The 16,376-nt window shown below is 30.0% G+C and overlaps 1 protein-coding gene across 2 annotated transcripts in view; it reads left to right on the top strand.

Moving 5' to 3' along the window:
* Positions 1-16,376, top strand: part of LOC142334032 (UV-stimulated scaffold protein A-like) — a 73,791-nt gene that overhangs the window by 23,924 nt on the left and 33,491 nt on the right. For both annotated transcript variants that reach the window (XM_075381813.1, XM_075381732.1), the window contains exons 4-6: positions 1,844-1,964; positions 6,005-6,340; positions 9,902-10,036. In XM_075381813.1, the coding sequence (XP_075237928.1) occupies positions 1,844-1,964; positions 6,005-6,340; positions 9,902-10,036 (592 nt within the window). The remainder of the gene's footprint in view (positions 1-1,843; positions 1,965-6,004; positions 6,341-9,901; positions 10,037-16,376) is intronic.

Raw genomic sequence — 16,376 nt, 5'->3', positions numbered from 1 at the left:
CTGGAGCTCCAGCTATAACTGCTAAGAAAAGTAATTGTAATTTCATTTGTGGAAGTTTCAATATTCAAGTTCTAGAATTATCATGCCAATAGCTGATAAAACAAATGAAGGGTATGATTTGTATTTTGAGTAATTATATTCTTTCATGTACTTTGTATGTTAATGTAAATTAAATCAGATAAAATATGTATGAGAAATATTTTCATAATTTCTGAAAATTATTCTTAAAAAGTATAAATTGTGTTAAATTTCTGAATTAATAATTATTTAAAGTGAAAGTGTGCTTTATTTAATTTATGAAGCTTTCACCAGTATTTGTTGGATTCTTCATAAGGATTTGCATATGCATCCATAAAAACATTGAAATAGTGAAGGCATTAAAATGATACTGATTGAGTTAAGCGAATGATGTTTTGTTCCCAACTTTTGAATCTTGTAAACATTAATAAAGGTGTTATCTGCAATAGACTTTATTACTTTTACAATTAACATGAATATTAAGATAAACAAAACTTCTGGCATTGTGCAATAAACAATCATAGTAAAATGCATAAATAACTATTGTACAGTACTGATGTCATTGTGTGGTATGCTATAACATTCTGTGAAATAATAAGTCCATTCTCTTTGTGGTCAATGATAGAAATGCTGTTAACGTATTATGTCTGAAGGATTGAAGAATTTTTTACTCCTCATTAGCAAAACAATCTGAAATCAATCCTTACACGTGGTTTCAACAGAATTGGATAAGTTACACAATGAGTCAGTCAATTAATGGAGTTAAATGGTTTCCAAACCATGTTATTTTCAGCAACAGCAATATTCCTTGACCCTGAGATTGCCAGTTCACACCATTTGCAATTTTTTTTGGGGGTTATTTAAAGAATAAGTTATTCTATGATCCATCCCATCAAATGTTGAAGAAAAAACTTTTTACACGAAGTTGCTACAATTCCTGTGGACCTGTTACATTGTATTATTGAGAACATTAAAACTCAAAGAATGTGCGAGTCAAAATGGTTAGACACCTTTGGATGTTGTGTGCAGAACTTATGTTGTTGTAAGGTACAGTTAATACTGTTAAATAAACTTGCAATTTACAGTAAAATTATTTTTTAAATGTTTAAAAAAAATAACATCACGTGTTTCTGACTCACTTCGTATCTTTATATTGTTTTATTTAACATGGCGTATAATCGCTACTATTTGTTTAATTAACTATTTATTAAAACAGTAAATGTAAGAGATATTTTAGCTTAATATAATATAATATCGTTGGAGGTACTTCCAAGTTCAGGTAATTTACGTGTAATGCTTATTAAACTTTATGCCACATTACTTAAAACAACTATATTAACTTTTACAAGTTTCAGATAAAGTAATTTGAATTATTATTATTGCTTGTGGTGTTGTTATTGCCAACTTAAAATTAAATTTGCATCCTCTATTAATAGTAATTTATTAATAAAATTGCCGGTTGGTCAAATAATCACTTTTTGGAAGTATTTTATAACAGTGCAGTGCATTCTCAGCCCATATTTATTAACGCTTTATAAATTACATTAATTGTAAAATGTTATTAGCTTATAATCACCAGTTCCGCTTTAAAAATAAAGTGATGAGAAATTACATACCTTTTCCCTTGTAAATGACATTGCTATACTATTTTCTTTTTTATGGTTCCAGTTGTAAATAAGTTGAATGCTGCTGCATTTCTCTGTTAGATACTGTGTATTATTTCATAAGACTGTAAGATGCAATGCAGTGGCTGTGTATAACATAATCATTTTATTATTAGTTAACTATTTATTAAAACTAAAATTTATCAATTTTTGTTTCTCAGGTGGATTTCAGTGCTCTGCAGCTTCAAACTGATGCAGAAAGAGCAAGAGAAGAAGAAAAAGAAAGACGACTAAGAGCTATAAACAAGGAACGTGTAAAGAAAGTTGAAAGTGAATTAAATGGTTAGTATTTAATAAAGTTGGGTTTGAGGTGGATCTTAGTAGTAATTGATTTTTTCATTGTCATATACCCTATTACTAGGTGTTTCTGATGTAGTTAAATTGTGATAAAATTTAATGCCTTTTATTTTGTTGAATTAATTTATCTGGGTTCAGTTTTATAAAACTTATTTTTAATGTAGTGAAGTTATAAAATTTTCCTAGGCTGTATTTAGATATAAAAGTTAAGTAAAGTTAAGTAGGATTGTAATTATTAATTTACACAAGTTGGTAGACTGGAAATCTTATTTAATTGGTATAATATTGAGTTAAATTAATTTAGTGATAATACTTGAAAATTCATTGTTAGAGAACTGAAGATTTTTCTGTATCATAGTGAACTATTAAGATTTTATTTCTTAATTATCTTTCATTTTATTGAAACAGAACATCTTAGAATCTGAAATTAGGTATTATAAAATGTCAAGAATCGTTGAGGTAGTCAGTTACCCTTATGGTGATAATAACTTGTTGAATGAAATAATTCATTTCTCTTTTGGTTTGAGATTTAACTGAATATTATTATTCTGTGTGTAAGCAGATTTAGTAATTTTTTTTTAGGTTTCATTTTTATTTACTTACTGTTTATTTTTTATTTACTAGGAGATTTTTTGTCCAATTTTTTTCAGGAATTTAAAAAGTAGTAGTTTTAATGCTTGTGTTGTTTTATACTTCTATTGTAAAGTGTAAAGAAAATTGAAATTTAATTTAATGGTTATTTAATTTAGGTTAATTTTATCTAAATTAATTTGTTTCATTATTTCAGTATTTATATTGGAATGTCAACAGCATGTTTTTTCTGTGTTTGAAGAGTGATTGTGAGAACAGAGAAAATTGTGAAAATCTATGACTCATTATTTAGGAACAACCTCTTACTGATGATGCCAGGTTTTATAATATTTCTATTTGCTAGTTTTATGTATAAAACCAACTCATTTGCCATAAGCAAGTTTATTGAGACATCCCAGCAGTTAAGTGAAGAAATTTACTTATCAAAAAGAAGTCTGGTTTTTATCAAAAAGACGAGATGGTCTACAAAGTGCCTTATGAAACAAGAATTGAAATTTCATAAGTATACAGTACATATTGATTTTGCACCCAGAATTCTTGGCAAATCATTTACTTGTGGCACCGACAAGAAAAGGCCTGATAAAGAATTGTAGGAAACCAAATTCCACAATTTAAAGTTTATTAAAACATGACTTCCTTGTACACCTTTAACAATTATATTTTCACAATTTTTTAAAATGAAAAGTACATAAAATTTTATTTCATTAAAAACTTATGATATTTTTCTTTTTTTTTTGTTATTGTTGAATTATTATTCATCGTACAAATTTGTTTACAGTGAGAGGTTAATTAATGTTTGATTCAAAACCAATGTGCCTTAAGATTCATTAATTAAAATTTTATTTGGCTATAACTCTGGAACCAATGAAAATAAGTACCACTTATGATACATCGTTGAAAAACTCTCAATGAGAGCTTATTACTGCAGCTAAGAAAAAGTGCAAAATCCAAATTTTTTGGATTTTGGGCTTTTTTGGACACTTTTGGTTTAGTTGATTGAAATCAAAAGGGGAGGTATGCAACTAAATGTTTCAACAGTCCTAAATCCAAAATTTCCACATCCTATGGCTAATCGTTTCTGAGTTATGCGAGATAGATACGTACATATGTATGTATGTACATACAGATGTCATGCAGAAACTAGTCAAAATGGATTCAGGGATGGTCAAAATGGACAGATGTCATACAGAAACTAGTCAAAATGGATTCAGGGATGGTCAAAATGGATATTTCCGTTGAAATCTAGAAACCGAAATATTTCATGATCACAATACTTCCTTTACTTTGTACAAGGAACTAAAAAAGATTCTTTCAAACCTCTGAAAGAGAATTTCTGAATATATATTAAACCTTAAGATCCTGTCTTAACATATTTTAAACTGCTGATCTTCATATAAAGGTATTTTTTATTATGCCAGGGAGACAAAGATTAAGAGATTAGAAAATTATCACATTTTCTTTTGTTATGGTTGGGCATAATCAAAATAAATATTCAACTGTAAATCTTTTTTAAAAAACTCATTGGGAAATAAAAATTCAGAGTTAATTTCTATAAGTTCAAGCCATTACAAATTTTAAATGAGATTGAGAATTTGCATAAATAAATTTCTCAAAGTATATTAGTTTTCTAACACTTCTTTATCTTCTTCACATTTGATTTATGGTTGTTAGAGTTATTTTGGAAGTAATAATATTCAGAAATTTTCTTTCAGAGGTTTGAAAGAACTTTTTTTTGTCTATTTACATGATTAATAAGGTTTAAATTGTATTAGACTTATTTTTAACTGCAGCTGTAAAATACTGGTAATCAATGGATGGATGATGCCTTTACTTGGTAAAAATGCATAATAAATTGAAAAAATGAAAACAATGTTTTTTTTTTGTTTTTTTTATTTTCCCATTATTTATTTCAAAATTAGTTGTTTCAGTACACAGTACCTTCCTCAGATGTAATATACACAATACTGTATTCTGTATTTATTATTTTCACTATGTTCCATCTGAGTAAGATACTGTGTATCCATCCATCAGCTGTTGTTTTTTAAATAATTCTTTTGAAAATCAAAAAAACATTTTATTTTCATTTTCCTCCAATTGAAATTTAAATTTAAGCAGCTTTCATTTGCTTGAAGGTTAAAAGAATTTTTGAGTGTCAAACAATCTGTAATGGTAAATTAAAAGATTTCTAACAGTAGTTAGACTCATTCAAAGAAGCATGATGAACCTGTTTAAAAGCTCATGCGTTGCTCAGTATTGGTGGGAGTTATGTTTTTTATAATTAAGTCTTGATTTATAATTTAGTTAAAAATCACTCTGGAGTATATTCTTGGAAGAGGATTTTTTATGATAAAAAAATCTTTACTACAAAAGAAACTCATGAATGTATTTTTGCAACATATCCCTCATATAATGTTATTTTTGTTTTTCTTCATGATTTATTTTGTTGTCACATTTTTTATGCATTTTGATGGGATTGACTTTTTTAATATTAATCAATTTTTTAATTGTATTAGCAAGAGTAGTTATAGAATCTTTCTGTTAGTCTATCATTTATTTTTGAGATTACATATTTATAAGGTGATACATTTTGTCAGAAGTAATTAATGAATTTTTGTGTTTGTTTCTATCATCTTCAATTTTCATTTCACATTTTAAAAGGTTGCTGGTTTCTACCTCATCTTATTGTTATATGTCTAAATCATGATGTAAGAATTCGCTAGTGACTATATGTATTCAATTTCATTCATATGTATTTGTTTCTTCCTATTTATTTACTTGCTATAGCAATTTCCTGTCTGTCCAGATCTTTCTTTCATTCCTGCAGGCAGCAATCATTTTACTGTCTCTGTAAGTTGTACTACATTTGTTAAAGTCTTAGAAATTTTTATTCTTAGTTATCTCATTGTTACCATTTTTTTATCTTCTTACCATACAGTGAATAAAAGATATCAGGAAATATATTGAATATTGACTAAGTGCTGTAGGATCCAAAATGTAGTAAATTTTAAACCAGAATTAAAATTACTCTAATTTTTTTCTGTTATTAATTATTAGGCCATTATAAAATTATTATGATAATGATAGATGAAATTTTTCTTGTTCAATTTTCAATTTTGAAAATCTGTTGAGTGATAATTGCTGATTCATTGGCTTCTTTTTAAAATTTTTAAAACGATACGCTGTGTTGATTTAATCCAATTACAGAAAATACTTTCAGCTATAGTGACATTAAATTGAAATCGGAATCGAATAATTAAGATCAGACTGGCTTGTAAATACTATATGAAGATTTATGAGAGCCATTAAAATTCTATACTCATTTATTTTTTTTTTTGAATTTGTTTTCATTGTATTGTTTGTTTAATAATTTTTTATATTGAACTTATGTGTCTTTTTCTTTATTATTGAATTTGTGTCTTTTTTCTTTCTTATAGACTTCCATTTGGATATATCTGGCACTGTCAAGAGTTTAAGCAGTTGCCTTGATCTGTTGTTACCTAAACCAGAAGACTTTTTTATTTCATTAGATAATGATGAATCATTTAAAGAAAGTCATTTAGAGTCGGGTTTAAAAAGTTCTGAGCCAGTTGAAAATGATTTTGAATCTAGAAAAAAAGATATAAAAAGAAATGTTAATACAGATTGTGATGGGGACAATGATAATACTAATAGTGAAATGGTAGATGATGAAGATCCATATAATTTAACTTCATTAAGAGAATTTGGAGCTCATAGTAGTAAACATTCAGTAGAAATTACTTTGAAGTTTGGTGAGTAAATAAGTTGTACATTACCTAGTTAATATAACAGTAGTTTAAATACACCCTTTCAGACTATGATTAATATGAGTTTTATGAAATAGTGTTGATTTGTAGTTATTCTGTCTTCAATTGTATTGAAGACAGAATAATATTGTATTTCTGCATTGCATTATTTTTTTCTTGCTTGTTTCGGAATTGGATCATCATTTATTTTAGACTATGTGTTGCAAGTGTGGGGTGGAGTTGACTGGGCCGACCACTATATTTTGAATTACAGTTTTGCTGCAAAGACTTTAAATTGTTGGCAAAAACTTAATTTTTGGTTGTTAGAGGTGTCAGTTGTCAACAGTTTTATTTTGTACTAGCTTTTACCTGCGGCTTTGCTCGCGGTGAACCTTTAAACGAAATATGCGAGCAACTATGTCATGTCGATCAGTGGCTTTTTGCCGGGTTTAGCTGTTTAGTTACATCCTGCCACAAAGGATTACAGGTAAAAGTTACAAAGAGATCAGGACTGCTGTAAGTTCATAATAAGTGAAAGCGTCTTCAGTATATTCATGCAGATAACAGGGACTGTTCACAAAATTAGAAGGCAGAATCTTGCCTATGTCGTTAGGTCTAATATTACCATCTGCACTAATCGCTGAATGTAATTTTCAGCTCGTAATTTCGTCTGGTTTATAGAAATGTAACGAAGGCGTTCGCTCTCTACTTTAATATACATATCTACCAAGAATTGATGAAAGAGTTGTTGCCTTGACCGCGAAAGGAGATTGAAGTCGTGCTCTCAAAGCATCATGTGATACGCATAAAAATCCATTCAGGAAACATTTTTATTGGGAACTGGCTGTCCTGTTGTTGGATTAATGACGAATATTGAAATGATGTCCTGGCTCACCTTTACTGAAAATTAATGGGTACTGCAAAGCGTCATAAAATTTATGAGTATCGGCTACGCGTTTCAGCATATTATCATGTGCCCGTAACACTGTCTCATGAAGAGCATGGGTCACCAGTAACCAAAACAGCAACTTCATTGTTCATCGGCGCATTATAACTCCTCTCATGTTTGCCACGTGGAGTCTGATCAGCATGATTGACCACTATGTAATTATCTAGAGGCCAGTTTTCTATTGCACTTTTAAAGGTATTTACCAACAAATTTTGGCTGTGTAACATTCGTTGAATTTTCAATACTGTATCTCTTTCGATTCCTTCAATATACTGACAACTACAGTTTACTTCATTTTCTTCATCACCCTGCAGATAATGAACACCTGCAAAAATTTTTGCAGGTGTTCATTATCTGCTGGAAAAAGTGATCCAATTTGATGATATATCTGTCCTTGTACAGTAAAAGTTGGTGAAAATCCGGGCATTCTTATCACTTTACTCCAAAGGATGTCATTTGGAAGCAAAAGTTATACTTTCTGATTTTACTAAAAAATTGCTTCGACTCATCCGTAACACTTAAATATAGAGTTTTCAAAGGCTCCTCTGGCGAAACTTTACCACTGGAACTGCACATTCCAGCAGTTTCATCTTTCCATTTCAAAGCATCGCAATGCTGACATTTTCTATTCATTGAGCCAATACCAATTAAAGAATGCTTATGGTATTCAAGTGAAGGATCGTATTGAAATCCAGAATTATTAAATACAGACCAATTGTTATGCATGAAATTTCGACGCCGCGTGATTTGCATTTCTTAATGAACGATTCTTCTCACCTGCGATTGTTCTGGAGTTTCTCTCGCTCTTATAGCTGCCTGCTGTTCAGCTTGTCTTTCTAAACTTTCAAATTCGGCTTGTCTTTCTAAACGAATTTGTGTTTGAATTGGCGTTTCAGCTTGCTCATCTAACCTTTCTTGTCTCTGAGAAGTTGTTTCACCAGCCCTCAAAGCACATTGTCGCCTCGCTTGTTGTTGTTGTCTTAGTTCTGTGTGAGCGGAAGATTGAGTTTGAGCAACTTTTTCCACCTGGGCCTGTAGTGAATCCCTGGACAGGTTAGATTTGCGCTTCCGAGGCATTAAAAAAAAAACAAAAAAAAAACAGCAAAAACTGAAAATAGCATTAGAAGTAAAACAATAAACAGGCACCTAACCTCAAAAACTGGAAAAGTTTTAGTATTGCTTAGAAGTGACAGAAGAATAATAATAAATATAGAAGGATTCAAAACAGCAGAAGCTTTATACTCAATTGAATAGTGACTTGACCGTTGGTATTACAGTATTGGATTGGCACTTTATTTCATTTACTTACTGGAACACCAGATGGCGTTGAATTTGGTCACATTTTTTGTCGGACGATCATACCTACCAATATAAATTTTTTTACTCTCCTGAAAAAATATTGCTTATTTTTACTAAAAAGTGTCCTATGTCCTTCGCAACACCTTTGAGAATATGTGTACGAAGTTTCATGATCGGTTGAGTAGTTTCTCCGTGAAAGCGTAACACACAAACTCACATTCACATTTATAATATTAGTAAGGATAATAAGTTTCTCACTTACTGGTCAAGGGCAACAATCAATAACACATTAAAAATATCGAAGAATGTTGATTAATGGTCTGGTTAATGACATCAGGAACACAAACCGTAAGCAAGGTTGACCTTCATCAAAAGATTACGAAGAACGGTTGAATGGCAAGTTTCATATTATAAATAAAGTGCCTGATAAACAAACTTAAGGTTAGAAGAGAGACTGTATTTTGGTGTAAACGTGTCCCAGAAACTCAGGTTTACACTCAGAAAATTGTTTCAAGAAATATCACGCTGAAAAAAATTATCGTAATTGACATGCAAGTCCTGTTTTTTTTATTAAATGAAGGTTTTTTTTTTGATAAAGCAATTTTACAGTATACTTAGGGTAACCATAAATTTAATTAATAGCTGACAAGGAACTAAGTGATCAAAAAATTGGAGACTAATGGTACTGCTTGATTTCATAATTGCAGGATACAGCGTTAAAGTAACTACTTTTAAGTAGTTATTACTATAATTAACAAAAACTTAATGTAGCCAATAATACTACATAATGAAATGAACAATAATTATTTATACAGCAGCAGCAGGCTGGTACTGAATACAATTAATGATGGATGATAATGAATTTTGTAGTGCATGCAAAATGACACATCTGACTGACACTCAACCCAAAACCTCCAAATAAAAGGCAAAGACTTTTCCACCATGAAGATTGGCATTTAAAGAAAATTATTAAGTCTGAAGTTAAAATATCAAACCCACTACTTTATTGTGTGCCATATAAATGCAGTTTATTAAAAGTTTATAAAAGTTGAAATATATTGTTGTTTGTCTTTTATTTTATTGGTTTACTGTGTCATAAGATTGACAGTTATTGGTTATAAGGTAAGAATGCTATCTTGCCAAATATGGCAATGAAAATTAATTATGCTAACAAGGGTGGATAAGTTAAGATGAGATTTAAAGTGGGACACTTTTTGTCCAGTCAACAATCTAAAATCTAAAAAAAAAATCAGCTCTTTGATTTAGTAATAATAACCAACGTCTCTTCTAATTTGATAAATATTTTTTTTTTTTTGTAGATGAGGTGACGTGTTTAAAAGAAACCCCAGAAAATGCAGCAGTTGTAGAAAATGTTCGAGATATGGTGAAACTTATTACAAACAGTTATTTACCTCGTGTCAAAGGATGGTTACAGATCCTTTCTAAAGCCTCAGGTTTGTTTAATGATTTGTATTTTTTGTCATGTGTTGCACAAATGTATAAGTAATGAATGTAATTGTAAATAATAAAAAAGTTGTTAACATCAAGATGTATAATATTGACTCTTAGGAATCTTAAATGTTTGGGACATATGGTAGTTTTTCATATTGTGTAATAGTGTTTCAGTTAACTCACCAGATAACTTTTATGTTATCTTTCATCAGATTCTTTTGAGTATATTATGCAGCATTACAACAACTCTTAAATTAGGTAGCAGAATTACTAGTGTTGAAGGTGATGATATCATTGAAATATTAAGTTTTATTTGAGAATAGGTAAACTTTTTTTTTTTAATTTTAGTTGATTTACTCAGCATTATGTCTATCAAAATCAGTTGTTAGCCCTTTTTAATGTTGTATGTGAGAGTCATTCAATAATTAAACAGACAAATAGCTGTACAGCAAAAATGGTTTATTAAATAAATTTTTTTTTAATAATTTAGTAAGCATGGTTTATTAAATATAATAATAGTACTATATAATACTATATAATTATAGTTAATATACAAAAACTGCTTAACAATTGAATTTGACACGTTTAAGCACTTTCAGAATTAAATTCTATCTTCAGGAAATCTCATGTTTATCCTATTTATAACATTAATTAAAACTTTGTATTGTAAATTGTAAAAAAATTATGTTATTTATGTAAAACGTAAGTTTGTTGCCATATGTTTTAAAATTATGTAAACATAAACGTCCTTTCAATTTGGTGGTCTCAACTGTTCTGTTAAAAGAGAGCTGGTTCAGTTTGGCTAACATAATCTGTTATTACTATTTAATACCTGCTTGTTTAAAACGCCATTATCAAATTTTGTCTGTTCATTTATAAATTTATTATTATTTAAATATATATGGGATTTTTCTAAAATGATTACTCTCATAATATATATAATACTAATATTTTAGTATTATATTATATTAGTAATATATTAGTATAATATTTTAGTATTATATTATATTAGTATTATATATATTATGAGAGTAATCAAGTATGTTGATAAATTTGTCTGGGTCATAATTATGGTTATTATTTATAATATGATTTGCATATTTGATTTATCTGTATGACCTTTGTTTATATAATTTAGATGCTCTTTTATTTTAATTGAAAATGATCAATTTGTCATGTTGATGTATTTAAATTGCTATTTGTGCATTTCAAACTATATATTCCATGTTTTTCTAAATTAACTTTGTTATTGTTTTTGCAGGATCCACATTATTTTTATATTTTATTATTAGTTATGTATGCAGTTCTTAGCCCAAATGATTTAAATATTTTGTTGAATTTTTTATAATTTATATTGTATTATGGTAATCATTACCATTATTATGATTAGTTAATTTTATTTTATTTTATGTGTATTTTGTGTTTTATTTTATTAGGTACTTACAAAATTAACGCCACCGCAGCTATAGCTTTATTTAAAAACAAAGTAGTCAATCGGATTTCGGTGGAAAATGAACAGTCTCTTTATTAATTTTAATAAATGCTTATTTATATTCATTTATTTTATAAATATAATTTAACCAAACTTAACCTATGCTTGCTTCGCTCGCTAACCTTGACTAATTAACACCGTAATTTTTTGAGTATTTAATAAATTCAGTAATTATTGCAATTATTTATTATTTAAATAATCAAAACACTCCTGTTAATTAGTCAAGGTTAGCGAGCGAAACGAGCGTAGGTTAAGTTTGGTTATATATTTATAGAATAAATAAATATAAATAACCATTTATTAAAATTAATAAACAGACTGTTTTGAATCTATGTTAAAATTATATTGGACCATTTTCCACGAAATCCGATTGACTACTTTGTTTTTAAATAAAGCTGTAGCTGCGGTGGCGTTAATACGTAAGTACCATATAATTTATCTATAAAGTTTTTATTATATCCGTTGGTTGTGGCGATGTATTTAATAATATTTAATTCATTTTTTAATTTTATATTATTGGTTTTTAAATATTTTAGTGCTCTATATAGTAGGGCATTAAATGTAGCCATATTTTGATTCAAAGGATGAGATTATGATAATAAGTTAGATGTTGACATTTTTAGAAAAACCACCAAACAAGACACTGTAATCCATTGCAGTTCATTTCATCCTTGGAACCAAAAAATGTTTACATTTAATGCTCTAATATATAAAGAACTAAAATATTTAAGAAACTATTATGTAAATTTAAAGAATGAATTAGGTATTATTAAATACATTGTCATAACCAACAGATATAATAAAACTTAATAGATAAACTGTATAATAAAATAAAACACATTTAAATCATTTGGGCTATGCATACACACCATGCACACATAAATAATAAAAAAATAATAAAATATATAAATAATGTGGGTCTTGCAAAAACAATAACAAAGTTTATTTTGAAAAACATGGAATATATAGTTTGAAATGTGAAGATTGCAATTTAAAATACATCAGCTTGACCAATCGATCATTTTCAATAAGAATGAATAAAAGAGCGTCTAAATTGTACAAAGGTCATATAGATAATCAAATTTTGCTAAACATATTATAAATAATAACCATAATTATGACCCAGACAAATTTATTAACATACTCAATTACTGTTAACGCTAATAAACATAATTTTTGTTTCCTAACATGCGATACATGATTTTAATCTGATTTTTGATGCTGAAAACAAATATGAACTCTGAAATCTTTTTATCACCCACAGTTCTTGAAAAATTTTTAAATTTTAATTAAAGGATTTTTTAATTTTTCAACATTTAGTTAGTAGTATTTTAAGCTCCTACATTGTATTTTCTTAACAAAGTTAACAATAAAAAATGAGCTAACAAAATACATAATTTGTAAGTTATAAATAAACAATACTAGACAGAGAATTAAATCATATCACAGTCACATATTAATGACGTCATTTAATTTTATAATTTTTGTCCGTGTTTTAAGAGGTGAATGCAATCTGTATATTAATTTATTGCTGGGATATCACTTTTTAAGTGTACATTAGAGTAGAAAAGTTATGTTCCTTTAAAGCTTTTATCGGAATTGATTGAGTGAAGTCGATGTGGGCTTATTTTCTGTGGTTTTAAGAAACGTGTTGAGTTTTAAGACCCAAAAAAATTCTTTATCTTATTAATTGCAGAGGTACGGCAGTTTGAATGTATTTTTAAGAGTCAGGAAATGTCTATGTCCACTCAAAACTTTTATTGCATTTGAGTGAGTGAAGTTGGTGTGGGTTTATTTGATTTGGCTTGAAGTGGTGAGTGTAAGATTTCAATAAAAGTCGATCAGTATAAGTTTAGAGATATCTTCTTTTATATGCCATTGAAGTAAGAATTTAAGTATGAGAGGTATATTCCTCTTATTCATTAAGTGAATGAATTCTGTACATGCTTGTTAGGTGTGGCTTAATATATTGAGTATTTTAAAACTTCAGTGAAGTCTATAACTTAATTAATTACTGAGAAATTGCAAAAAAATATTTTTACTAAATTTTTTAATATGTAATAAGGAACCTGTGTTGTTCTGCAGCATCAGGAAATAAATTAGCTTGTAATAGGTAATTTACTTTGTGTTCATAAGACTTTCTACCAGACAATGGAACAGAATTAGGCATACATTGACCCTTAGTTTTCATCTCCACTTTTACATTTTTGAAAGATTTTACACATTTTTAAAAGATGGCTAAAAACTGGTTCAGGTAGGTAGTTCCTATTCGGTCCAGACTTTGTCCAGAAAACATGGCATTAATGGTAAATGCCTAAATGGTAACTAACAACAATACCTATATAACAATATCTTCTTTCCTGCTTTTGATATATATATATATATAAATTATTGCTGAATGGCTTTGTCAGCACGTGGCACTTAACTAACCTTATGGTAGTCCTGAAAAGGGCCATTTTTTGTGTTAGCACTGAGAAAAGCTGTTTGGTCTAGAAGCTGGTCTCCGGTAAAGTCTAGCTGCGGCTCATGCATTGAAGTCCGACCAGGCTTTTCCTCAGTGGCAGTTGGGTCCCCACTACAGCTTGGCAGTGGTGGACCCCAGAGTCTCGCAGTGTCGGGTCGGCATCAGTTGCCCTTTGCTGGCATGGCTGAGGCGGTTTTCCCTGAGTGATCCCATGCTGGGCCAGCTCCTGCTGCTGAGTTCGCTGGCCAGGGCGATGGAAGCTCGGTGAGCTGGAGCTAGAGTGGGACGGTAACGTCCACGTCCAGCGGTTCCCTCAGCAGGCTGCCAGGCATGCTGTTTCGGCGGGGATGTTGATATCCACATTGAGCCGGCCAGGGAACTTCTATCTTCTTCCATCTTCTGCTTGGTCTTCCCCAGGTGGTGGTCAACGATGACTTTAAAATTCACTCTCATGCACATTTTTATTGGAGCCTGATAGTAGTGGGGCTGCAGCGCTACTATGGTGGGAGTGATGCTTGTATCGGCGCATCTGTATACTGTGAGCCAGCTCACATCGTTGCTACCGTTATCGCCCACTGATATTAAATTAGGCATATATATATATGGTAACAGTATATGTATATATATATATCAATTATCATTCAAACCTTGTATCATATGCACATACCCTGTTCAAATTGATACAGTTACTATGCCATTTCTCAGTCCATTAAACCAATCATGTATCATATATTTGTGCTTTCTTTTTGGTTATTTAATTTAATTGTCATTCCCTCAAAATGTTTTTTGGAATTGATTGAATGAAGGCAGTGTGTGCTCATTTGATGAGACTTGATGTGGTGAGTGTTTTAAGACCCATACCAATTCAGTTGCTGAGAAATCTAAATTTGAATGCCATTGAGATAAGGCTTTTAACATAAGAAGAGCTATGTTCCCTTAGAACTCTTCTCATAATTGAGTGAGCATAGTCGGTGCGTGCTGGTTACCTGTGGCCTGATGTAATGAATTTTAAGACCCCAATGAAGTTAAATTAGTTACTGAGTAATTGCAGAAAAACTGAATTTTTTAAATTTGTATACCAAATATTTTAATATGCAGATAAGATATATAAACGTAATTTTAAATGTTTTATTTATTTTTTAATTTTGTGTTTGGAACAGAATAATGGGTTCATTATATCCATGTTTGTTTTATTTTCTTTTCCTTTTGGTAGAGTCCCTTTAAAACTCAATGTGTGATGTATGCTGATTTTTGTAACCTCTCAGGGGTTCTAAAATTTTGAGAGTGCGGGGCAGTGTATCCTGTAGATACTTGAGTTAGTTTTACCTTTCTTACTTCAACAAAGGCTGCAACTGAGCACATCTACATGACACACCTCCAGTACATCTACATGACACTACATCTCTATGGACAATTGGGAAGCAACTGCATCTGGGTCAAAATAATAGAAACTACTATTTTCTTTCATCATAATCAGATTAAAATTTATCAAAAATTACCAAATGGAACACTACTTGTTAAGAAGTTGTCACTTACAAAGATCTTTTAGATATAGCCACATTAGAAATATCTTGAATTGGAGACATAGTCAGTAATGAAAGTTGCAAAGTAGATGAAATAGATACACTTAGTGTTTGTTTATCCTGACTTCTGATTCCACTCTAATGTCCCATTTATTAAGATTGGTTATTTATCTATTTTTTTGTGGGTTTATATCCTCAAATAACTTTCAGTCAGTTTTCAGTGCCAGGGATTTGAATGTATGGAACTATCTTGTATGAAAGAAGAACTTGTACCAGATGGACCAGATCAGCTATAAGGAGGAGGCCAAACACACAGACTTCTGCTGCATAAACTGTAAAGGGGATCACTTGGCCAGTTTATAATGACCGTCTAATATCTTTAGAAAAGTGTGTTCAAAAGATTGTTGCTGAACAGAAACTATTATTTACTGTTACTTGAAGGAAATATAGCAAAGTTAAGAGTATGAGGAATACAATCTTAACCTGATATATTACTTGCACAACTCAAAAGATATATTCCCTGTTGAAGATATAGTTGACAAACTAACTGCACAAGTCAGTGCATTTAGTGAGGCAGTCAAGCCCCTTTTCACTTTTACTGATACAGACAGTATGAGGAACACTTTTGTGACATGCTTTTCTGTCAATCAATTCATTTTAAAAGTAGCTACGTGGTCCATATAACAAACTAATGCAACTATCACAAAATGAATAATGTCTGTTGTCCTAAGGTGGAGAAATCAGTGTAAAGGCCTTCGTCCACTTATCACCTAAAGTCACATTCATAAAGAAAAAAACACAAATTTATTTCTTCTTTAAAGGATACGGGGATGCAGCAGCAGGTGTTCCTCAAGAGTTCCTTA

The sequence above is a fragment of the Lycorma delicatula genome, chromosome 1, assembly GCF_047948215.1.
Source record: "Lycorma delicatula isolate Av1 chromosome 1, ASM4794821v1, whole genome shotgun sequence".
In the NCBI taxonomy this organism is placed as follows: Eukaryota; Metazoa; Arthropoda; class Insecta; order Hemiptera; family Fulgoridae; genus Lycorma; species Lycorma delicatula.
The sequence above is the reverse complement of the archived record's forward strand: the minus strand, read 5'-3'. Positions and strand labels throughout refer to the sequence as shown.